This window comes from Rousettus aegyptiacus, unplaced genomic scaffold (assembly GCF_014176215.1).
Source record: "Rousettus aegyptiacus isolate mRouAeg1 unplaced genomic scaffold, mRouAeg1.p scaffold_m13_p_2, whole genome shotgun sequence".
In the NCBI taxonomy this organism is placed as follows: Eukaryota; Metazoa; Chordata; class Mammalia; order Chiroptera; family Pteropodidae; genus Rousettus; species Rousettus aegyptiacus.
The window spans coordinates 94,334,591-94,360,184 of record NW_023416295.1 but is presented as its reverse complement, the minus strand read 5'-3'; the positions used below and the strand labels follow the sequence as shown (position 1 = coordinate 94,360,184).

Here is a 25,594-nt window from a genome sequence, read left to right as displayed (position 1 = left end):
CCTAGTTGTATGGCTTGTTCCTCTAGATCCCAGGCGATTTTTCCTTGCCGTTTGCTACTTTTTTCCATCACAACTTTGATTTGATTGCCAGAGGGATGAATAGAGCCTCCATCATCTACACCATTTTTTTTTGAAACCACCATTTAGTTTTTTGATTGGAGGTGGAAAATCAGTTTATTTCTTCATGCTAGTAGTGCTGTTTATCTAGCAGACAGTTGTGGAATTACAGTTCTCTCATGCTGTCATTTTGAGTTACAGAATCACAGAATTTTAGAGAATGGAGAAAACTCTACAGAGTTTTCTTAAACTTCTCCTTTTAGATGGAAATGAAAAAAATGAGGCTCAGAAAGCTCGAGAGACCTATAGAAAGTTCTGTTGATATTACTGGTAGAATCAGGCCTACTACTTGGCTCTCCTGACTTTTGTTTAGTCCATTGCCTTTGTCACAATATCATTCTGTATAAACTAGTATGAAGCTTGATCTGGAGATAGAAATCTTAATTTTAGTGATTTGTCCCTTGAGACCTAACCAAATTGTTATTCTTCCTCCATTTCCCTAGAAAAATTGACCATTTCCTCAAGAATGTAGAAATACAACGGGTGTTGGATTTTTTACTTTTCATCTTTACTACATTTAGCCTTGGGCAACTTATTTAATCTATTTGCTGTATGTTCTTTATATGTCAAATTAGATAAGAATACTTATCTAATAAGGTGGCTGTCAGGATTAAGATAGATGACCTGTATAAGGCCTTTGCATTGGCATATTATAAAAATTTAGTAAATGATTTTTCTTCTTTCCTTCTTTTCCTCAGAACATTTACCACATTGTATTATGATTGTTTATTTTATATGTATCAAGTGTGATTCTTAGAGATTTTCCCATCAGTAATTCCTCAACTTTATATAGTTAATAATATTTTGTGGTCTATGAATATGATTCTTAAAACAAAAAACAAACCATTGAAGCTACTCCAGGAATTTCCTACTGAAACAAACATAGGAATGTTGTTATAGTTCATTTGTCTGTCAGAGAAGAATTGAATAACTATTCTTCATTTTTAATATGCATTATTCTATAATAAACTGACTTCCTGTATTGCTACTTGTCATAGGCTTTGTTTTGACCTTAAGAGAATTTCTTCATAATTTTTTAGGGAAAATGTATTGATTGTTTCATTTGGCTCCTGGTCTCTATCTCTGACTGTTGCTATGTTTGCCTTACAGAGATCTGAGGAACATGAGTGCAATGATGAAGCTTCTCAGGAAGAAGAGGGGTTTATGGGTATGTCCCCTCTCTTACAAGCCCATCATGCAATGGAAAGAATGGAAGAGTTTGTTTGTAAGGTAAGATGGCAGTTTTTTGTCATTTCCATGCAGTATGATCATCCCTTCCCAAACAGAAACCTTTAAGGAAAATGGTAGTAGCTTGCCCCTTGGTTTGCTTTGGGGATAATTTGTGGCAAAATGGAGACAGAACCAATCACAGGACTTTAACCCTGTTCAGAGTGTAATACATTTGCCTGCAGCAGCCATGATATTTTGACAAAACTAGAACATTGAACTGGGAAACAAATCTTTCCTGATATAGATTAACAAAGTAGATATCTTGTTTATAGTTTAGATAAGATATAATGAACAAAATTGGGGGTGGTTGATACCTGGAGATACTAAAATGTCACCTCCAAGTCCCTTGAATCTATTCTGCTGTTTGACTGTGATGGCAAACATGCTACTCTTTCTAGAGATTCTGTGGGTAATCACACTACTCTTAAGATAGAAATTTTCCAGAAATTTTGCACATCTAGTATTTTTAGTTTAGCTGGTATATTTTCTGTCTCTAAGGTTTTCTTCTGATTTTTTATTAGGATTCATTAGGACCTATTAAGGATTCTTTTTTCTTTTCTAAAATGGTAACTGGAATTGAGGTTGGTTGCTTAAGAAAATAGGGACACTGGTAAATTTATAGCCGCTTGATTAATCTTATCAACTGGGACCCTGGGAGATATGATCTAAAGTCAATATTAAGTTTTCTGTGTGTTTAGTACATATAAATTCATTTGTTAAACATTTCTGGAGAAATTGATCATTTAGAGAGAAATTTTTGTGACTCAGCTTTTTAATGGGGTTTATGAAACCTAGACTTTTCAAAATGCATATGGTCCTAGATCCTGAAAACTAAACTTAGGTTTTTCTGCATTCACAGTAACACTAGAAATAATTAGGGCCAGTTGTCTTAGACTGCTGTACTTTGGACCAGAGGATGAGAAGAGAATATTATAATCTGAGTATAGACATCCTTTTCAAGATAAAGGGATGAGTAGAGAGTGCTGGAGGAAGGGTATAAGTATTTATGGGTCTTAGAGCCCAAGAAATTTTAATCAGTGCTTGAAAATTGAAAATTGGTGGGGAAAAAAAAAAAGCTAGGCAAAACAATAGACCTATTCTAGTGATCACAGACTCAGGAGAATTAGCGCTGAAGGTTTGTTTTTTAAAAAGCAAGTTTGGTGTTAAATCTCTCAAAGTTAAGTGTTTAGTGTCTGGGCCATTAGAGTTCTTTAATATTTCTGTCAGTGGAGGTAATGTAGCTAATGTGGCTGCTTTTTTATTCTCTTTCTGAACTAAGAGTAAAGAATAAAGCAAAACTTTAAATTTAATAGTTAATGGGAGAATATATAGGTTTTTTGTTTTTTGTTTTTGTTTTTGTTTTTTTGTTTTTGGCTGCAATCTGTGATTTACTGAAGGAAAATGAGTGGGGCACAAAAATTGATAAACTGTTTGCCTCCCATATCCTAGCAGTTTATCTGCGAGAGCAGGACAAAGAGGCTTCTTGGTAAATGGTGTTCTCTAGGGTACTACTGTACCTGCGATGGTGGTGCCGCTGACTGCACTTGAAAACTAGCATGCCCAGTGCTGTAGAATTCTCTTTCTTGGATTGGAAGCAAGTAAACAGAGGAAGTTTAAAATGAAGTGTCCTGTCGCCTTGCTGGTGTACTTTTTCCTTTTAGAAAAAGCTGTTCTTGCAGGAATAGGGAAAATAAAATAATTTTAGTCTTTATAGAGTGTCCAGGTTTGATCTTGGTCTCTTTTTTATTCAGCCTTCAGTTGCTGCTGTTTTGCCAGCATAGCCTGGCCCATGTGAGAATAGGAGGTATACTGTAGGTGCTTTTTAAAATTGTATTTTGCGCACTGTATGGTCTAATACAAACTCAGTGAACTAGTGCTGTTTGGCTTTGGTCTTGTCTTTGTCAAGCTTATAAATAAACATGTCTTCATCTAAGCTGTGATCCTGTTCTTTTTTCCTCCATGCTATAAAAGAGGATACCTGTTTAAATTGGCAGTTAGCTTGACTCCAAGTTGGGAATGAGGATGCAGTGTTGTTGAATATAACACTAATCGTAGTATAATTAGAAAGTACAACTCCCTGGCTCAGTGTTTAGCACCAAAATGTTTGTTTAGAAACAGAGGAGAAGTCACTCTGACATATAACTAGTAAGAAACAGCATATTCTTTCTGGCTATAAACAGGAAGCATTTGACTATTTGGCTGTGTGTGGTAACACAATAGCAATTTTCATATGTCCACAGCAGAGCTGTTTGCTTATTGTGAACTGTCCTGATGATCGATTTCTATCGTCCTCTCCCTCTTAGAAAATAAAATTCTCCTGAAGTAAAACAGAGTAGCAGCATCTTGTAAGGTTAATCTCGACAGTAACTATTTTTACCAAGTTTAAATTAGATAAAAGAAGTTCCATGTTTTGGTGTGTCTCTCTCACCACAAAGTCCTGTGGAAGATCTCAAACAGCTGCTTTTACAAGTGGTAGTAATATTAGCAGTAGACATTAAAAATCTAGATTAATCTGTTGATATTATTTTATTGTTGTATGTTAGGAACAAGCATAGAATGGCCAGAGTAGCACCAGTAATCACAGGCCTCAGGTTTTGAGTTGGAAGGAAGGTAGAGACAGTGGGTGAATTTTCTTTTTCTTTTTCCTTTTCCTTTTCTTTTAAAAAATTATTTATTATTATTTGTGCCTATAGCACCTGGTCTTCCTAGATGGTCTCCCATCCAAGTACTAACCAGGCCCAACCCTCCTTAGCTTCCGAGATCAGACATCAGGCTTGCTCAGGATGGCATGGCTGTAGACCATGGACCGGGGCTCCACTGGGGCAGGAACCCAGGACCTTCTGCTTGTAAAGCAGATGTGCTAACTGCTCCACTATGGAACCACGTCCTGAGTGAATTTTAATAGGGTATTAATATGGCCATTTCTGTTCTTAAATTTAGTCCTCACTTCCTTCCTTTGGAGTTACACAGAGAATTAGTTCTTTTATAAATGTCAGGAAGGGTTGAGGAGAGCCTAGAACAGGAAAATATTGTGGAGCGAGAGGAATGGGTACAGTAGCTGGCAATTAAGTGGTAATCTCTCTGTATAGTAGAGAGAGAACCAAGTTTGTATGGCCCAGCCATGTTGCTTGTCACAAGAACCCTGAGGAGAGCAGTCTGGGATCACTGTCTAAAGATGAAGTCTGTAGGTTGACCATGTGGCTGGCATTTTTCTTTACATCTTTCTGGCTAGCAGAAGCAAGTTAGTTTAGGATTAAGTGATCTTGTGATACGAGCTCTCTGGGCTGAGAGACTTTAAAAGAAGCAGAGTGCAGAGGTTGACAAACTTTTTAAGGAGAGAATACCAAACTCCTGATCTGATCCCTCTTCCTTTAGAGTCTGATGTGGGAGGGACAGTGAGGAAGAGGGAGAAAGTGGGGCAAAGGAGCTTGAAGGAAGCTACGTTAAGGCTTAGCATCTTTCTAGCTCGAGAAGGGTGGATTAGCCACAAATTCTCGACAGATGGTACCTTCTGGGGATGATAGAGGTTAATACTACCTTTGGGATGGATGCTGGGGTTTGTTATCTCATTTATAAAGTGTTTTGGGTTATTTCATTTGAATCTTCATAATCATTGAAGCGCTCTTATCCTCATTTTATAAATGAGGAAACAGAGGCTGGTGATTTTGTGATTATAGCTCATTCAGCCAGTTAATGACAAAGATCTAAGATTTTCTGACTTCTATGCTCTTTTCTACTTCATATTTGCTGTGGTAGGAAGAGAAAGTAAAGGAAGAGTGAGAGATTTTAGCAAAAGGCACAAAAGTATGATTCTCTATAGTTGTTTTTTCTATCAACAGGAATATTAAGTGTAAAAATGGCCAGATTTAATATCACAGGGATTTTTCAGAGGTAAAGGCAGTTGTGGAAGAAGAAGACAGGTAGTCTGTGTGTGGGGCTTTGAACCCCTCGCCCTCCTTTTTAGCCAGACTGAAAGAAAGTTTGAAACCACTCTTTAGGGCAAAGTTCATTTATTCTTTCCTTCTGTTGGGAAAAGTCCCCCAATTTAAAAAAAATACCTTTTCGATCAATCTGTTTTTTAAAAACTCAATATGGGATGTTATACATTTTGAAAGTATGTTTTTATAAAAGTTATTTTTCTCATAAGAAAATTTAAGAAATTGTGGTAGAGATTGTTATTTGGTACCAATATTGCTAAATTGACAATTAAAACCCCAAAGGTATTTGATAATCTTCTTCCAGGTATGGGAAGGTCGATGGCGAGTAATCCCTCATGATGTACTCCCAGACTGGCTCAAGGATAACGACTTCCTTTTACACGGACACCGGCCCCCTATGCCTTCTTTCCGGGCCTGTTTTAAAAGCATTTTTAGAATACACACAGAGACAGGCAATATCTGGACACATCTCTTAGGTATGTAATATCAGTGGTATAATGAATTGGTGATTCACTTTTATTCTTTTTTTTCTCTTTGTACCTTGATGATAAGGACAGAACTTAAAAATGTATTCGGGACGGGCCATTTTGTTTTCTGGCATTCTAATAATGCAGTTTCTTACTGATTTACTCTGTGGTTATCCTAGTTTGCACTATAATTTTATAATAGCTAAGTCATATTTTTCTCTATTAGATTTTCAGACAGTGTCCAAACCAGGCCAACCAAGAAAAGGTGCTGTATGAAGTGTGGTATAATATTCTAATAAACGCTGAGGAAGGTAGTTATTTAATAGTTTTCAAAGTCCTTATTTAGAATATTCGCAATTAAATTTAAGTTTGGCTTGAAGTAGAATGTGTTGTATAATATTTTTTTCCATCACAATTGTATATTAAAGAATACAATGGGGGAAAGAATAATCATTTTAACAAATGGTATTGGAGAAAACTGAGTAACCCCATGTAAAAAAGTGAACTTGGACCTGTACCTCACACTGTATATAAAAATTAACTCAAAATGGATCAAAGACATAATTATAAAGATCTAAAACTATAAAACATAGTTGTAAATCTTTGTGACCTAGGAGAAAACATAGTTGTAAATCTTTGTGACCTTGGATTAGGTGAGGTTTCTTAGAATTGATATCTAACACATAGGCAACCAAAGAAAAAATGGATAAATTGGACTTTGTCAAAATTAAAAACTTTTGTATGTCAAAAAACATTTCTAGAAAGTGAAAAGGAGAAAATATTTGCAAATGTCTATCTGGTAAGGGTCTAGCAATGAACTCCTACAATAAGTAAACATAAAAAGAGAACCCAATTTAAAAAACAAATAAAGCATCTGAATAGACACTTCCTCAGAGATGATCTACCAGTGGCCAATAAACACATGAAAAGATGCTCACATCCTTAGTCATTTTGGGGAATGCAAATCAAATATTTTTGCATTTTGAGAAATACAGTGAAATATCACTTCATAGCTACTACTATGGCTATAATCAAGAAAGTGGAAAATAACAAATTTTGGCAAGGATGTGGCAAAATTAGAACTCTCATACATTATGAGTGGGAATGTAAAATGGCGCAGCCCCCACGGAAACCAGTTTGGCAGTTCCTCAAATAATTAAACAGAGTTACCAGCAATTCTACTCCTTAGGCATATACTCAAAAAAATTGAAAACATGTTCACACAAAAATGAGTACACGGATGTTTTTAGCACCATGAAACTTAATAGCCAAAAAGTAGAAACAACCCAAATACTCAAAAAGTGGAAACAACCTGATGAATGAATAAATTATAGTATATCCAAACAATAAAATACTATTTGATATTGATGCATGCTATAACATAGGTGAGCCTTGAAAACATTATGTTAAGAGGAAGAAGCCAGACACAAAAGGCCACATATTTTATGATTGTCTAGGGTGGAAATTGGGGAATGGGAAATGACTGTAATAAGTATAGGGCATTTTTGGGGGGTGATGAAAATGTTCTGAAATTTAATAGTGGTGATGGTTGTAATCCCCACACCCCAACCCGTATCCCAGGGGGATACACATTCCGGGACTCCCAGTGGAGGCCTGAAAGTCTGTATAAACTGTTTTTTCTTATAAAGTTTAATTTATAAATTAGACACAGTAAAAGATTGACAACAATAACTAGTAATAAAATAGAACACTTATAACTATATACTGTAATAAAAATTATGTGAACATGGAGTGTCTCTCTCTCTCTCTCTGTCTCTCTGTCATATATAACAGAGATAGCTAGCTACTAAGTGACTAAGGGGTGGATAGTATATACACACTGGATAAAGGTATGATTCATGTTCCATGTGGAATGGTGTGAGATTTCATCATGATACTCTGAATGGCACACAATTGAAAACTTATGAATTATTTGTGGAATTTTTTATTTGATATTTTCAAACCACTGTTGACTATGGGTAACTGAACCATGGAAGTAAAACTGTGGATAACTGGGGGACTCTTGCATACTAAATAGTTTCCGGCCTCACTCTATTGACTTGCATTTCTTATCACACGTTTGATTTCCACTGTGCCCCCATGTTTCTCCCTGCCAGCATAGTGGGAGTAGAATAGAGTTTCAAATCAGGTGCATTGCTGACTTCTAACTCCAGGGCATTTTTTACTAAATGAATCAAATATAATATTTAGCAAATGTTTAAAAATTTTTAATTTCTGTGCCTGCCTTGTGTTAAGTGGCCCTTCCCTAAGCAGTAAGTACACAGCATTTTACTATGAATAACAGTTTTAAAACTGGTTATGAAATAGCCTGAATAGGCATTTTTACTGTCCTTAATTCTTGAATCTATTGGGCCACTCGGTGGAGGAAAGCTGTATTTCTTGGCAGAGTTTGGAGGTATTGGAATTCATTGCAAAAGCAAATGCAGAATGGACCTTTGAAAGCTGGGCTACATCCTATGTGCTCCCAATTTTTTTCCCCCAAAATTTTGTAAATGAAATTTTATACTAGATCTAGAGGTAGAAGTGGACTAATGTAGTCTTCAAAGAAGTGATGGCATTGTCTGGTTTGCTTTTAGATTATACTCTTAGATAAATAAGTGAATATTGCCTTTATACTCAGTTTATGAAGCTGAAGAGTATATGATACCAATAATGTTTGAAGTAGCCAAAATTTTGAATAAGTTAGTTACTTAGAAAATTTTTCTCATGGAACTTTGAATCCAGATATCATCGTGATTGAAAACATAATTGGCATATAACATTGTCTCTTCAAAAGATAATCCTTTTTCTCTTTCTTCTGTGCTCTTTTCCTAGGTTGTGTATTCTTCCTGTGCCTGGGAATCTTTTATATGTTTCGCCCAAACATCTCCTTTGTAGCCCCTTTGCAAGAGAAGGTGGTCTTTGGATTATTCTTCTTGGGGGCCATTCTCTGCCTTTCTTTTTCATGGCTCTTCCACACAGTCTACTGCCACTCAGAAGGGGTCTCCCGACTCTTCTCTAAGTAAGTATCTGTAAAGTCCGTAAATTGATCAGTGATTTAGTCAGCAGGTTAGGGAAAATCGTCCAGCAGAGTTGGCAAAATCCTCTACCACCTGATGAGAATTTTTTAAAAAACAAATGAAAGCAAGCACCCCGATTCGCCTCTTAGCTATTGTTGCTAGTTCATGTCATGAAGAATTAATTGGAACATGTAGTGAGCAGTAATATTTATTATTAAATGGATTTTTTTCCTCCCTATTCTAGACTGGATTACTCTGGTATTGCTCTTCTGATTATGGGAAGTTTCGTTCCTTGGCTTTATTATTCTTTCTACTGTAATCCACAACCTTGCTTCATCTACTTGATTGTCATCTGTGTGCTGGGCATCGCAGCCATTATAGTCTCGCAGTGGGACATGTTTGCCACCCCTCAGTATCGAGGAGTAAGAGCAGGTAAGAAGAGTATGTGGAGGTTTTATACTGGACATACATTTATTTACCAGTTATTTATTAAAAGTCTACCATTTGCCAAGCATTATGCTATATACTTATGGGGCAAAGATTAATAAATCATAGTTTCTGTTCTTGAGGGGCTTTTAATGTAGTAGTGTTCATTAGTTGTCTTAAAGCTTTAGAGTTGAGGGAGAGGTAGTAGTGAGCTATGTGAGCTGATTTGTTTTGGACTATGTTTACTTGAGTTTATGGCCATACACTGTTGGTAAGGCAGGGGCTCCATAACCTTTGTAAAACAAACAATAATTCCTCTTACTCTCAGCTTGAAATTTATTTTTGTAGTGATTTTTTCCTTTTTTTGTTGTCATTTTTGGTTTTGTTTTGTATTTTTATTTTAAAATGTGTAATCTGCTTAGGTAAATAAGACTGTATTTACTACAGTAGACACCACACATTTCTTCTGTTGGTAGAGATAAAGAGATTTTTTATGTTTAGGATAATGTCTATTTGGCTGGAGATCATATGGAAAGTCAAAAGCCTCAGAGTGCCTTGGCTGAGTCTTCCCGTAGGAGTATGAGATGAACAGACATGCTTTTTTGTCTTCCACTGGACTAGGGCCTCCTTATAGCCCAGGCTGTGTCTTGAATTTTCTTTTCCCAGTACTAAACCCAGTGTCTACTGAGAAGTATGAAAAGGAGTGTTTTTCCTTTTAATCTTAAAAAACAAACAAACAAACCCACTTAGTATTAAAATCCAAGCCATAGTTCGAAGATTAGAAGTTAGAATTAACTTTGTTAATGATCACTGTTATAGCACCTACTCTCTTCCTTTTTTAAGAGTTTATATGAGCAGAAGAGTAGCGGTCATGGTTGGCTTTCTGGTAGTACTTAACTGTGATGTTAAGCCTGCTTGAGCACGTGAGATAGGAACGACTTTGCTGAGCAGAGCTGAACGTCCTGCTATTTATACATATCAGGAGAAGCAAATTCCTGAGCCTTTGACTTAGTGACAGCCAAGACCATTATTAGCAGCCGTTGCTAATAGAGGAAAAGAACAAGTGAAAGAACAGGACCAGATGCTTTTTCTTTAGTGAGGTATAGAGGTAGGAAGTCGTTTTTATTTAGGCTTGCTTGATTCCTTTCTTATGTGAGATGAGCATTGCCGTTTTCCTCTTCTCTTTTAGATGCCCATTTTATTTATGAGTATGCATATGTGCATACATATGTCGTTGCATACCAGCAGCTTATTTGGTAATGTCTTTTGAGAAAGTTTACCAAATGATTGTTTTGCAAGGATCATTTTTAAGTCTCTATGTCAAAATGTAGGAGTAGTTATGGCTCTTGCAGGGAGTTCATGTGGTTCATTGGTTGACACAGATTTCAAAGTGGTTTTAGATCAGTTCCCTTCAAACTTTTTTGATCATGATGTTTTCTCTTACAACCCTGAAACACACGTGCATGTATACAAATATATATATATACACACACATATATATATCTATATGTGTGTGTGTATATATATATATAAACAAACATACATATACGTATACATTTACAAAAATATCGATTATAAAAACTTTTTACAAAGTATGCTTAACTCCACTTGTAACATCCACTTGTGACACAGGCTGATATTTGTTATTTTATTCTAGTTAATTTTAAAAATGCTGATCTAAACTCACTTAGTTGCTCTTATAACCTGCGTCATATCCAGAAGTTTGAAAAACTCTGCTGCAGATGATTTTGAAGGCCGTAGGGCTTGGTCAAGACTTTTGCACCTGATTGGTGCTTTTGGGCCTGGGAGCTTTCACTAGCATCTGTCTGTCCCCCTCCCCCACCTCTCCCTCCTCTCTTCTCCCCTCTCTTCTCCCTTTCTCCTCCCCTCCCTTTCCCCTTTCCTCCCCTCCCCTTTCTCCTACCCTCCCCTTTCCTCTTTCCCTCCTCCTCCCTCTCCTCCTTCCTCCTCTTCCCTGCCCCTCCCTCTCCCTCTCTGGGAAATGAGGACAAGGCTTGGAGGGAGGGACCTCTAGCTGAGTCTGGTTCTAGCTCTGGTTCCCAAAAATATTTTGGGGATTCATCAGAACCAATAACTACCTTTTGTTTTCTCACCTCCACCTCTCACTGTCTCATTGCCCCACCTCACCTCATCCCACTTCCACCTCAGGAATATCTTTTGCTCTAAAGGAAAGATAAAATATGTAAAATTGCTCTGTGTCACAACCCGTGTCTATAAAGAGGCAACATTTAGCGAGGTTTAAACAAACTCTTAGAGCTATCTTCCTAAAACAGTTTGCAACATAATTCTAAATGCTTTGAGGACTGCTAACTTGTTAAGCTAAGCCTCTCTCAGCAGAGGGCTTCTTGCATTTGTAAATAGATCTATCTTTTAGAACATAGCTGTGGTTTCTTGTGTGGAACCTTCTTTTTCCATTCAAACAAGAAGCTAATGTTGCATCCTACTTTGAAATAGTCAGTTTACAGAATTACTGGTTCTTTTCTGTAATACTTATTTCTTGTTCCTTATTTCTCTTTTGCATTTTTGCTTTATTCTTTTCTTGGGATTCCTAGGAGTGTTTTTGGGTCTAGGCCTGAGTGGAATCATTCCTGCCTTGCACTATATCATCTCGGAGGGGTTTTTGAAGGCTGCCACCATAGGACAGATAGGCTGGTTGATGCTGATGGCTGGCCTCTATATCACGGGAGCTGCCCTGTATGCTGCTCGCATCCCTGAACGCTTCTTTCCTGGCAAGTGTGACATCTGGGTAAGTATGATCAAGGCTGATTATTGTGTGTACATACATATCTTCGTGGCAGAGCGAGAAGTGAAATAATTGAAAAGTTTTTGACTCAGAATCGAGAGATCTTAACCATCTTATTAGTTGCGCTTCTCCAGATGGTAAGTGTAATAGTAACTACGTTTATTGAGCACTTACTTGTTGCCTGGCACAGGACTTGGCTCCTGGCGCAGGACTTGGTGCCTGGCACAGGCTTTACATGGATTACCTCATTTAATAACACATTAGCCCTATAATGAAGATAATGGTAATTTAGGCAGTGTTTTAAACTTCAGATTAGCTAATTTATCTCTGAGTTTGCCTTCTCATAATTTTGACATTAATATGGAGAGATTTTTAACTTGCCCCTCTTTTTTGGGAGAATGAATTCCCTTTGGTTTCATAGGAAACATCTCTTTGGCTATGACTTATGGATCCTTCTAGTTTACACTTCTAAAATCAATGTCTCTCCCAAGGATAAATACTGTTTTGCCACTGTACTTTTTCATTTCAAGACTATAATGAGAGAATAGTGTGATTTTGAAGTTGTTTTTGGTGCACCGAGCATTTGATAACCCCTTTTGAGATATGAACTAGCATTCAGTGGAACAGGTTAAATCAGAAATAATATCACATGTTTGTAGACCAACTTTTTACTTGAGAAGGAAGCAAAAGGTCTTGCTTTACTAGTCTTTTGATATAGTATGTTGTTCATGTAATTCCAGAGTCTTAGAGCTGGAGGAAATTCTAGCCACCATAGGGTTTTACCTTGTACCCAATCCTGGAAATCCCTTTAATTTTTCAAATAGAGAGCAACATTTAAATGACCATAGCTCTGGCACTTTAGTGCATGACAAAAACATTCATCAGCAATGAGGAAAATGCCTCTCTGTCTAACTATAGCCCACTGCTAGACATCAAGAGACCCTTGGGGCCTTTGTGGCCTGGTGACAAGAGTCTGTCTACGTCATTTGCCCCTGAATTCACCAGATACTCCAGTGTTAAGTGTGCACATTTTCATGTCTGGATTGTAGTGGCAGCACCTTGATTTCTTTGGGGACAGCTGTTCTTCAATTCAGCAGAATGTGATGTGCCTAATGGATGTTCTAAGCCTGTGGATACCTCAGATGTGAGCTCTGTCACCTCCATTCCCTGACCTCTGCTCAATATAAATGATCTTAAAAATCTTTAGCAGACTTTTAATAATGTATGGGTTTTCTCTACTCCTCCCCCCTTTTTTTTTGGCCTCCAGTTTCACTCTCATCAGCTATTTCACATCTTCGTGGTCGCTGGCGCTTTTGTTCATTTCCATGGTGTCTCAAACCTCCAGGAGTTCCGTTTCATGATCGGCGGAGGCTGCAGTGAAGAGGACGCACTGTGATACCTACCACTAGCCAGGGACCATGACCCTGAACCAGGGCCTGCAGGCCTCCCTTACTGGCTGTTGATGCCAGTACCAGAGGAGCCCCCAAACTCTGACAGCCTCATGGGCTTTGATACCCCCAGGGGCTCCACGTGGCACGTGACTGAGAAGAAAAGAAAATAAATCATACCTCAAAGGATGTAGTGCATCAATTTGGAGAAAAGGAGAAATGGCCCAAACCCTTACATAGTCTTAGGATTTATTGATTGAGGGCCCTGCAAGACCCTGGGCAAATTGGCTTCTTATCCATATCATATTTATTTGTAGAAGATGGAGAAACAGTTTAGCTGATGGTTCATTCTTCTCCCTTTCTCTCTTCTTAAAACAATAATACAAACCGATTTAGGTGAACATTTATATCCTGTTAAGGGGTGGGAGTGTGATTTTAGATGTTCTTTTGGGAGAACAAAGAAATTAATGTAAATAAGATTTCTAACTTACTGTTTAAATAAGAATTTATATAAATGTTTAAAAAGGGTAGGGGAGGGAGGGAGAATTTTTGTATAGAGTGAAACATGCAAGTACCACACACTGTTTCAATTTTGCACAAAGTGACTGTAGGAGGGTCAGGTGATAGCCCCAGAATGTAAAATGCCTTGGTGCACCAAGGTGCCTTCTAAAGGCTGACATACCTTGGACCCTGGTGGGGCAGAGAGTACAGCCCCAGCCCAGTGATCACATGACCACTCTCATGCCTGAGGGCCTTTGGGGGTCCTGAGGTAGAGAGAAGTGGCATGTATTTTCTCAGTGGAAGTAGCATACGAATGGCTAATAGGATGTGTTAAAGGCTCTAGTTAAGGTGTCCTTTGAGAAACTGACTTGTTTCCCATGCTGATGACCTTCTAAGGAGTAGGCCCACCTGCTTGGGAAAGTCAATTATGCTGGCGAAGGGGTAGTGGAGATAGTGGGAAGAGCTCTGGAAATGTTAGCATGGGCTGATCTGATTACTTCCTGTCATCCTGTTCAATTTTGTGGTGATTTTTATCTGATTGCAGGGATGTGACAGTTCTCCGTATCCTTGTTATGGAGCTTTGAAATACTCTGGAAACTTCCCTTTATTAAAATCACTGCCCTGACTATCCTTCTTCTTTCCTGGGAATAAAAATTGATATTTTCCTGGCATTATAGTTACTGACATGGAACCAGCCACAAAAGAGATTCTGCCTTGTTCGGGTGCCTCCTGAGCTCATTTACATAGGTTGGGAGAGTGCTTCCTTTGCATTAGGAAAGATGAGTTTCACCTCTGGCACACTGTCTTGGTGAGCCTCAGTGTGAGAGAGATATCAGCTCTCCTTGAACAAAAAAAAGCCAGTGGAACTCTTGTAAAGCAGGGCCCCGTTCCCACTGTGGAGTTATCACTAGTCTCTGAACCCTGTTTTTAAGGGATAGCATGGGGGAAGTTTGTAAAGGAAATCATATGTCTGGTAGAATCCTTAAAGCTTATTTGAAGAGCTGCTAGAAGTAAAAGATCACAAGTGTCCCAGAGGTACCCTGTTGTGTCAGGGAGAGCGGTGAGGGGAGGCTCTGGTTCACAGATTCTGATCTTGGCTCCTAAGTGAACCATCCAACAAGCATTTGAGTCTTAGGTTACTTACTGTCATCTATCTAAGACTTTAGGTGATTAAGTTACATCCTGGGGATTATGGACACTAGAACTAAACACTGAGGCCCTAAGCATTGGGGGCTGGCGTCCGCAACTGGTGTTAGGACTATGGGAAGGATTTTCTTATTTAGTATAGGGTTTTCTCAGTTCCTTTTCTCCTTTCTCTCCTCTTCTAATCTCTAGCAAAAGCTGGGAACCAAGAAGAAAGAATCCATTTTAGAACTTGGGAAGAATTTAAGAGTATTTTGGTTCTAGGTCATTGCCCTGGGTTCTAGGTAGATCCCAGCAAAAGACTCCGTGGGTGAACTGGCGCAGTGCCCGACAGAGCAGTATTACTCCCTGTGAGGAGAAATAGTTCAAGACAGTGCCATCAGGAAGGAAGCTCACTTAACTCCATGGAAGCAACGGCACATATCTGAAGCCAGACCTGCTCTTTGGTCATGCATTTTGCAATGTGGGGTATAAGATGCAGCCCTGAAAAAACACCAACAGAGGTCATAGTCTCTGGGTCCAATTGCCCCACAGCCCAAAGGAGGAGCTGAATCTAGTTTAACATAGCACAAACCCTTAGGAAAAATGAAATTTAACATCAATGATGTATAATCCAGTGAAAATCTCCCTCTTTATGGTGGGTGTGTTTGGGTGTGTGTGCGTGCGCCCATTTACGTGTGTATGTCTTTGTGCAGCTCACTACCAGCAGCCTCACTGAGCACTTGGTCTTAACAGTGCTCGCTGAGAACTCACCAGGTTGGCGCCTGAATGCCTTACTCTCAGCACTCAGAGGCTGGCTTGTTCTCTGCAGATTTTTAATTTTCTTTTCTGGCCCTAAGCTGATTAGGACCTCTACAGCTTCATTCTATCATCATTAAATAGTGGCCTTTTTCAGTATTTTTCCCTTTTCCCTTTATAAATTGCTGAAGCCACAAAGCACATTTTGGGGGATCATAGAAGGTTGGCATTTCAGAAAGGCCTCTGTGCAATGGTTCCATTCACCATGGGATTTCCCTACTTGCTGTATTCTCAACTTCTAATAAAAAAAACCCTGATGGAATATGAACTTCTGTTGTGTATTTTTTTCCTTCCTCTGCATACTTCCCCAAGGCTTACATGAAGCCTTTATGTTGACACACTTAAGGAATTTTCAGAAACTTTCTAATCTACAAATCAAAGTGCTTATGCCCAACTCACTTTCTCCCACCTTTCTGACCAGGTTGAGAATGGAGGGGAGAGCTAACTCCAAGGGGCAGTTCTTAATTTATTATAGTTTATAAAAATAATACCTAACACGATGAACGTGTTATACGAAAAGGGATCTGTTAAAGGACTCTATGCCTCATAATGATGACCACCACCCTGTGAAATGATCAACTCCCTTTGGTGAGAAAACAGGCTTAGAAAGGCTGAGGCTGACTCTGTGCCAGCACTCTTAAGAAGAAAATTCATCGTACATTGTCTCATGTATATTGACTAAAAAGTTTTGGGAATTTTTAACCCCTCTGTAATTTAAGAAAGAGGAATCCCAACCCTTTTGCCTTAGGTAAATTTAGGTTTTTTTTTTTTTTTTTTTTTTGCAGGGGAATTTCCAGTATTGGAATAATAGGCCCACTCTGAGCTCTCATTTTATAAGTACAGGTAAAACTTAAGTGTTTGCCATATACTGTCTGGGTATTGAACAATGGATGACATTCTGCTCTTGAAAAATAAGCTAGACCTACAAATAGCTCATTTGGTTTTTTCCTAGTCGTTTGCTACAAACTTTCAGTGCCCACTTTCTCTCAGGTGTAGTTTGTGGGTATTGTAAAGGAGATAGGTAAGGACAAGTTTGAATTTTGACTTTATAAGAATGCTAGCGCTCTGGTCAGCCCAGAGAAGCCTGTGGGCGGTGTTGCTTTAAAATTACCCCAGAATTAACTCCTTGTATCTAGAATATTTTGCCTCAGTTACAGTACATTCTGTATTTTCCTTCCCTCAGTGGGAATGAACTGTGGACCACTAATCCCTGTGTCCTAATGTGTGAACTTTTCCTGCCTTCAAATATTTGACTTAGTGAAACAAGCTTAGTCTGGCTATTGTAACTTTTGCTTGTGATGGCATGGAACGGCCTCAGTGAACCCAGAAAAGCAGAGAATCCAGCTGTGCGACCACAGAAGCCTCTTGTCACTGTCCTCCATCCCTGCCTTGGCTACACTGACCTGGAAATGAGAGTAGGTTCAGAGCCCAGTCCTGCCATTTGCCAGAGGACAGGCAAGAAGTCACTCATTTCCCTAGCCTGTTCTCTTCTGTTAAATGGGACTTATAAAATAATCTTTGCATCTTTCACTGAGATGTTTTTACTGATCAACATTTCTCAAATTTCTCATAGTGATTGGCTAGCGTTTCTCCCAAACTCTTGCTCTGATTCCTCCCATTGTGGTCAGTGACTCCTTTCCTCATTACTCTTCTGGCTTTAAGATGTGTCCAGTCTCTTGCCCTCCTGAACTGAAACTTCACTTAGTATTATGAAGTGACTGGTGAAGCATAATGTTGTGTATATTAATAGCACAGCTATTAACAACATACACAACATTATTAGGTAGATTTAGTAGTTATGTCCCTGTACTGAGGAAGGAGGATCTGATAGCAGTCTTGAGTACTTGGTCATCCAAGGATGTGCAACATTTATAAGAAAACATTTCAAGATTTTGTACCCCAGACTCTTGTCATTTATTAAATGACTGGTTTTAACTTTGTTCCTCTGAAATTGAGGTTATGGCTCTTTAGCTTGACACAGGCTGCCACCTGCTGTCCTTTAGTGATTTCATTAAAAGTAGAAAGAGGAAGAATAGCTCCGACTTTCTAAGGCAAAACCCACAGGAATAGTCTGTTCTTCCAGCTAGAGAGCAAGACTAGTTTATCAGAAGTGGTCTTTGTTCCATTGGTTCCTAACGGGATTTCCAGAACTTATAGTCCCCTCCCAGCCATGCAGAGATGTGGGGATGAAGCAGACAAAACGAGGCCAGCACTTCCTATGGTTTTAAACTATATGGCTAAAATAGTTGATAAATTTGCCTGAAAATGCTCTCGTTAGATGGGAAGACGATTCTTTCAAAAGACAACACTAGATTGTTGTCTAGAGAGATCCCAGCAGTGGTGTCTGGGAGGCAGTATTTGAGATCAGATGTCGTTGGGGGCCACAGAAAGGCACATGAATGGCTGTGGCCCTTGCAGGGAGGGGCTGGAATCCTGGGGAGGGAGGGCTCCCGGCTGCTTTCTCACCCACCTGTGCCAGATGCACACTTAACGACCTTTGCCTGTTGTTTCTTGCACCTAAATTGTAGTTTCCTGGTCCCCTCTTCCATGAAACAAGGTAATAATAATAGGCATATTATGTGAATATCACATTCAAACCTCACCATACTATGCTTCAATTTCCTAGTCTTTAACATGGGACTAATACGGGCCTGCTTCGGAGGGGCATTGTGAGTGTTGAATGAGTTCATAGTGGTTGCTTCCCTTGTACATGGAAACCCTACCTGTTCCATTTTGCCACTTAAAATGGCTGAGTGAATGAACTTGAGTCTATCCCTTATCTTCTCTGAGGTTTGATTTCTTCAGCTGTAAACAGGCTGTTAATTCTTACCTCATAGGATTGTTGTGAGACTTCAATGGTAGCTGAAGTAACATTGTGTAATCAATATACAGCATTTTACAAATGTGTGTGTTTGTGTTGAAACACAATAATGAATGTTTTATTGAGTTGGCCTACTCTAGGGAGAGGTGGGGCCAATTTCTGGTGGGAAACTTGTACTTTGAAGTGTGGAGGTCTGAGAAGAAGGTCCCTCAAAGCCCTGTGCGCTGTCCTTGCCTGTCATTTGGGACTTGGCTAGACCTCATTGGAGGTTGTTTAAACTGAAAGACCTGAGGCCACCAGATTTCTACCCAGTCCTGCCTTTAATGTTGCTCTCACAGTGCTGTCTCTCAGGAGCCAGGTCTGAGGGGGGAGAAAGAAAACTCCGGGGCCTCCAGACCCTGGAGACCCCTCTATGTGTCTGTGTGGACAGTGAGTTCCCAAACATAGCACCCTTCCTGGTGGCCTTTGCTTGGCAAATTGGAATGTTCCCAAAAGTTCTAACCCTAGGAACAGAGCCAGGTAGTCTCGTTTGTAGATCGGTGACCATAAAAAGACTATTATGGGAGCTGAGTCTCCTAGGGATTCCAGAGCTAGCTCTCAGGAGACTCCTCACTATGCCACTGTGAAGGGCTACTTTCCCTGGGGCTTCTCTGCTCGCTGAGCTATTCCTGTCGCTTCTGCTGAGCTCACATTATCTTCCAGTGCAACATCTGTATACCTCACCATATGGCTTTTTCTTAGATGCAAAATTTTCTTAGTTATGGCTTCGCAAAAATGTTTTTAGGAGTGTTTTAGTAGCATTAGTTTGCAGACATCACATGCAGCCATGGAGATGTAAAAGGATTCTGAACACAGGCTTGCGCACCCACCTTCCCTCTTTCCCTCCCTCCCTCCCTCCCTCTCTCTGTCTCTCTGTCTCTTTCTCTGTCTCTGTCTCTTTCTCTCTCTCTCTCTACACACATACACACACACAATTAACTAGAACTTGTTTGAGCAGCAACAAGGAAATTGAGCTGCCCTGACCATGTATGTGCCTCATTTTGAGGAGGCTTGTTCTTCTCTTTGCCTCGTTTTTGCTGTTGGTGCTGTTGGTCTCATTCTGCTCCTCTTTCTCAATACCTTTATGACTTTGGGTTCTACTGAAGACCAGCCAAATTCATTAGAAATGGCTGACTTTTTTTTTGATGGGTCTAGACTTCAGGAGAATAAACGGAACTAAATTCTTTTGTCTTGGTCCAAGTTGAACTCATGTTAGACTCCCAAAGAGGAGATAGGAAGGATGAAAAAATGCCCATCAAGGTGGGGTGGGTGGTACCAGCCATCCTGGAAGGTCTTTGGGAAGTGGTTTCTGGTTCCATCCAGCAACTTCAGGAGGCAGTGACCATTAGCTCAAGATTGAGATAGCATTGACCTGTGTGATAGCCCAACTGTAGTGAGGTCGATCCCACATCAGTGGCTGACTCTTTAAAATGTCTCTGGAAGGATCACCTCGTCCAAACAGAGGTCGGACTGGGTAGGGGTCACCGCAGCAGCTGGGTCAGTAGTGCCCAGGTACCCAGCAGCAGCAGGAGGAGGGGGAGCGAGGCTGAGGTGTCTGAGGTGCCGCCGCAGTCCTGGGCATTCTCCTGCGAATCCAGAGCAGAGATGAAGGGGCAGCACTCAAAGTGAGGTAACCACACCCAGCCAGGGGTCTCTAGGACTAATAGGGGCCAAAAACCCAGGGAAAAAGGGAAGTTCCAGAAAGTGGAAGAAGCATCGCCACCTTTCTTAGAATCCTTCTTTTAGGGGAAAGTAGAGGCTGTCAACTTAGCCCAAGAGCTGGGCTCAAGACTTCTCAAGAGTGGCTGTGGTGGCATCCTCCAAGAATGACTTCAGGGCAGCCACCAACTCTGGGAGCGTCTTTGACGTGGATTATCTGTGGCAGCCATATCTAGCAAAGATGGTAATGCACATAAAGCACCCAGCTTAGGGCCTGCCACGTGGTGGATGCTCAGTAAATGTTGGTCACTGTTAACATTATACACATAATGGTTTCCTACCATTTGATCAGTCCATTCAAAGCTAAGTGCAGTGACAATGAGGACAATATGGGGAAGCTGTGTTTTAATTCACTGAGGGCCCACACTCTGGGAAATGTGGCTCTCTTTGTAGAAGCCCTCTTGGGTCCTGGTTCACTTAGTGTTTGAATGCACACGTATGAATATATTTATGTGCAACTGCATCCTGTGTCCAGATGCACAGACCTGCAGGTACACAGGCTCAGTCACAGAGCCAAGGTTTTGGGGATGAAGACCAAGCCCCGCCCCTCGCCCCCCAGCAACTCCCACCTCTGGATGGAAGGCATGGCAGGAGTCTGGTCGCCTGCGGAGCTTCTGGGAGCGCATCCTGTCACACTTGACAGAGGCATTATGTGCAGGATTCACTGTTAAGGTGAACACCTCATGGCAGCAACTGATTCTTGGAGACTAAGTTCTGGAAAAGCCCAGGGGACCAACTGCCTTGCAAGTGGCTTCTGGGGTCAGGAGGTAGCACCCAGAGGCCTGGAGGAAGGGTTGGAGAACAGATAATTATCCTCTGTGTGGGGGTTTATGATGGTGGTGAGGGAGGGTCCGAGCCCCTCAATATTTCCTGCACCTCCACCCCTCCCCCATCCCACACATCCTGGAAGATTGGAAGGATATATTTGACTTCTGTAGCCTCCTGCAGGACTAGCGGGAAGATGCTACAGTCACAGGTGGGGTCTGTCACCAGGAGGAGAAGGTTACTATTGGGAATCTGTTGAATCACAAATATCCTGCAGCAAAGAGAAAAGTGGGGTCCTGGAACTCCATGGAAGGCTTGACATCGGGCTTCTAGGAAAAAAGCCTTCTGGATTTCTAGTATGGAGTTGAGGTGGCAGGGTAAGAAATGGAACCATGAGACAGTTCAGAGCAGGGCAGCTACAGGAAGAGTCCTGGGCAACTGACTAAGTGCTATTGCTTTATCTTACCCACAAGTCTTTGTAGTGGTACTACACCTTTCCTAACAGATTGGAGAGGGTGAGACTGTCCAATTTGGGACATTTTTGAGAGAGAAAGGAGTTGTTATTAATATGTGCAGTGACTTAGATATAACTTAGGACTGCGCCAGACAAATAGGGATTTGTGGCAATCCTTGCTTTGGGTGAGTGTGGCCATGGCAAGCCATATGGGGAAGATGCAATGCTCAGTCTCGGCCACAAGGTGGCACAGTGCTCCTGCACACTGCCCAGGAGTCCTGCAGAGGGAGGGAGTAAAGGATTATGGAAAGCCTGTTATGCACAAGGCCTGGTACATTACATAATATTAGCTGCCACTTAGCATTTCCTCTGGGTTGGATGATTTTATACACATACTTATTTAACCTTCACCACACCATATAGGTTACTCCTGTATTGTCGATGAGAAAACAGGCTAGAAGAGGCTAAGTAACTTGCCCAAGCTAGGAAGTAGCAGAGCCACTTTTTAAACTCGCGTCTGTCTACTCTGAAGCCTTGGCTTTGCACCATCCATTTACTTTATCCTTATAAGACGTTGAGCTAGGTGCACAGACAACATCAGTTCCAGGAAAACCTGTGTTAAGATTAAAGCCACCCAACATTACACACTAGTCAGAGATGGGAGCTTGGCTCTGCCTCGTGCCAACGTCTGAGGTGTTGCAGTATAAAATAATTTGCTTGAAGTCTGGGGTCTCCTGGGGACATCCTCAGAAGCCCCTGCTAAATGGCAAGGCCGGGTAAGGGGACGCTCTAGAGAAGGCCATTGCCTGCTGGCCCAGGACAGAACTTCCTGGGTGGTGAGTTCCCCGAGGTCAGAGTTGGGAGCCGGCAAGAGAGAATTTTTGTTCAGGCCTCCCTGCCTTCCTGAGCCGGGGCTTGGCACAGCTGGCTGGGTCAAGCTGCGTCTAGGTGGCAGAAGGTCTGAGCATAGGCTGAGCCCACACGCAGCTCCTGGTCTAGTGTTGGAGCTGCCAGAGGAGGTTCGACAATGCTCTGAACCCTCCCCCAGCCCACCCACTCCCAAGAACCTCGCAAGCTTTCCCGTTTCTCTGCATGCACAGACTTCTAAGGGAGAGCTGGCGCATTTCTTTCCTCAAATCTACCCTTGCCTCTCAAGGTCTCACCAATGGACTTGAGCTTGTGTGGCCCTGACCCTGAGTAAGACAGATGCTAAATAGTGGAATCATTTTTTTTTTTTTTTTTATCTAGAATGACTTTGGGGCCTGGAGTGGGGGAGGGGGGTGGACTTGCTGATATAGGATTTATAGGATCTGGCCTCAGGGCCTCCTTTCCCTAGTCCCCCTAACACAGCATACCAGACTGTCCCCTGTCCCCAAGTGGCCTCCTCCCTCATACCGTCCGCCTCAGCCTGTCTCCTTCACTCAGGAAAGTGGGAAACAAAGAACTCTGGAGCATGACCTTTCACTCAGATCACCCCACTTTCTCCCTACTTTAGAGATGACCCCTTGTGGGTGACCAAGCCCTGCCCCCAGGCTGGGGACAGGTGAAGCTGACTCGGTTCTTACTTCTGGCAGGCCCCACACTCTAGGATCCCATTGGCCTCCTGGATGGCCCTCTGGTGCACGAACACAGGGTACTCCGTGTCGCAGGGCTGCAGCGTGTCCTGTTTCTTGTGCTTGTGGGCTGCGGGGAGACAGGCGCGGGCGGGAGAAAGGCCTTAGCAGTCCTGCCTGCGGGGATCTCGGCTTCCACATTTCCAGTGCAGGTGTGGCCACTACACAACGGAATGCCCCCTAGTCCATTTCCAGATGGCTCTCTTGTTAGAAAGCTCTCGGGACGCATGAAAGAGGGGTGAGGTGGGAGAAAGACGGAGAGCGGAAAGGGACAGGAAAATGGAACAGAGTGGATTGCAGTGGAAAGGGCAGAAGACTAGGCATCGGGGGCCTTGGATGTCAGTCGTGTGTGATTGACACACTAGCTCCATGACCTTGAGAAAGCCACTTCCTCTCCTTGGAAGCCTGTATCTTCATTGTAAGCTGGTGTTGGGGCAGAGGTGGAAATGTACTTATCATTATGGCTCCTTTCAGCATTTCAGACCCCTCCAGGGTCTGAGAGGAAAGGAGAGGCAGTAAGAGAGCCATGGCGTGGCTTAGGGGAGACTTTAGCACTTTAATCACATCGCCCCTCCAATTTGTTATGGAGAGGTGACATTTTCTCAGGTTTAGCAAAGGTGCTCTACAAGTGCAGGTCCTGGACGAGCCCTGCTCTCCTGTCCCTGTGGCTGCTTAGAGAGCAGAGCGGCGGTGGCCAGGGGCTGGGGGAGGCCCGGGCAGGGGGGTCCTTAGAGCCGACAGCCCCCAGCTTCTGGGGCTCCTCATCACATGTCTGTGTGGTACACTTGAATCCACTTGGAAAGGACTCGGCACAAAGAAAAGTGGAGGACCTGGGCGCCTGCCCCGAAGGATTTGTGTTTGCTCCTGAGGTGAGCAAAATGCAAACAGGGCCAGCTCACAGGCTGAATGACATTATTTTTGTTTAAAATAGCAGTGCCATTTTGTTAAATAGTACTCCTATCTCTTCAAGGCACTTCCCATGCTTTTCCTTTTATTTTCAGGGCCTGTCTGTGAACTAGGAGGGGCAGGCAGTAGTGCCCCGTTTTGTAGGTGTGACCTTTTGCAGGGTCATACAATGGTTGGTGGGGGAGCTATGAGTCTCCTTACCTCGCAGACCCAGAAACTTCCCACTGGACCTTGATGGCAAGAGGAGAGGCTGGGTTGCACACAGGGAAGTCCCAGCCGAGAGGAAAAACTGCAGTGTTCAGCTGGGGGTCTGCACAGGTGGTCAGGTTTCGGCCATGGCCACACTGACCTTCAAGGGCTGCTGCTGGGCGGCCCTGCTCTCCAGGCCCCTCGCAGAGCATAAGTGGACGCTCTGACTAAAGCCGGCAAAGACTTGCGACCTGGCTCCTCAGCTGCCAGGCCCAGTTGCACAGGCCTCGTACCCAGTAGGGGCTGGCTGAGGGCTGGCCTGTCTACCCCATCAGCTGGGTTACTTTGTGTGGGTAGGCCATCTCAGTGATGACAAGCGTAACCATGCCAGCAATGGTAGGGCGAGTGGCTTCCCCAGGGTCACACAGCCAGGGAGGGGCAGCAGGGCCCGCACTCCGTCCAGGCCCTTGGACTCCAAGCCTAGTGCCCTTTCACTGAGGACATGGATGGATGGCTGGATCGGGGAGGGGAGGAGCTCCAGGGACAGCTGCCCTGAAGATGAGGAATTCTCAACGAGCCGCATGAGGCAGATCGCTCTCAGCTTTTGCAGGATGGAGCTGCTTGCAGAGAAAGACAGAGAGGAGGAGGGACCTGTTTCTACATGGGTGGTGACACATGGGTCCTGGTTCTCGTCACAAACACCAAGTGACTATGAACTGCCCCAGAGCGGTCCTCTGAAGACTGTGGGGCGTGATTTCCAAAAGGAGTTTGGAAGCATGCCAGGAAATTGGCCACGTGAGCCGAGGGTCAAGGACGCCTACAGGAGGCCAGAGGTGGGAGCGGGCGAGCCAAGGCAGAGCAGCAGCAGCGGCAGCGGCAGCACCCCGCGGAAGAGGATCTATCGGCACTGGGGGGCGGGGGGTGGGGTAGAGCAGAGCCAAGGAGAGATGGTCCTCTGTGGTAGGGGGGCCCCGGGCCACCAGGGGGTGGAAGTGATGGTGTCCCTTTGCATTTTAAGCTAAGGCAGCCTCACTCTCCTTGGGGTGTGGTCCAGAGTCACGGCTGGCTCTGACAGTGAGGACGTTTCTTTGATTTGTGGTCAGGGCTTTGGGGAACACTATCCTCAGATAGAAGGTCATGGGAGGTATATTATCCCGAGGGTGTCCCAGTGACCAGACGAGGCCCCTGCCTGCCACCCTTTCGGCCTGAGCTCTGCTGAGGGCGCAGGGGACGCCTGAGCTGAAGGCACCGCTGTCTGTGCTTCGCAGGGTGACCTGATGGCCACTCACCTGCCTG

General features: G+C 42.5%; 2 protein-coding genes and 1 pseudogene across 3 annotated transcripts in view; 1 reads left to right on the top strand and 2 right to left on the bottom strand.

The window, feature by feature from the left end:
• Positions 1-16,060, top strand: part of ADIPOR2 (adiponectin receptor 2) — a 62,399-nt gene extending 46,339 nt beyond the window's left edge. For both annotated transcript variants that reach the window (XM_016125920.2, XM_016125929.2), the window contains exons 3-8: positions 1,228-1,347; positions 5,590-5,761; positions 8,588-8,774; positions 9,017-9,204; positions 11,772-11,965; positions 13,230-16,060. In XM_016125920.2, coding sequence (XP_015981406.1) covers positions 1,228-1,347; positions 5,590-5,761; positions 8,588-8,774; positions 9,017-9,204; positions 11,772-11,965; positions 13,230-13,358 — 990 coding nt within the window. In that variant the 3' untranslated portion in view covers positions 13,359-16,060. The remainder of the gene's footprint in view (positions 1-1,227; positions 1,348-5,589; positions 5,762-8,587; positions 8,775-9,016; positions 9,205-11,771; positions 11,966-13,229) is intronic.
• On the bottom strand, positions 4,032-4,147 carry LOC118614245 (annotated as a pseudogene).
• A 4,073-nt stretch (positions 16,061-20,133) lies between the features above and the next one.
• The window catches only part of CACNA2D4 (calcium voltage-gated channel auxiliary subunit alpha2delta 4), a 112,210-nt gene continuing 106,749 nt past the window's right edge, over positions 20,134-25,594 (bottom strand). The window contains exons 35-38 of the mRNA XM_016125909.2: positions 23,156-23,273; positions 21,295-21,407; positions 20,941-21,023; positions 20,134-20,238 (exon numbers count right to left, since the gene is read on the bottom strand). Of these exons, the coding sequence (XP_015981395.2) occupies positions 20,134-20,238; positions 20,941-21,023; positions 21,295-21,407; positions 23,156-23,273 (419 nt within the window). The remainder of the gene's footprint in view (positions 20,239-20,940; positions 21,024-21,294; positions 21,408-23,155; positions 23,274-25,594) is intronic.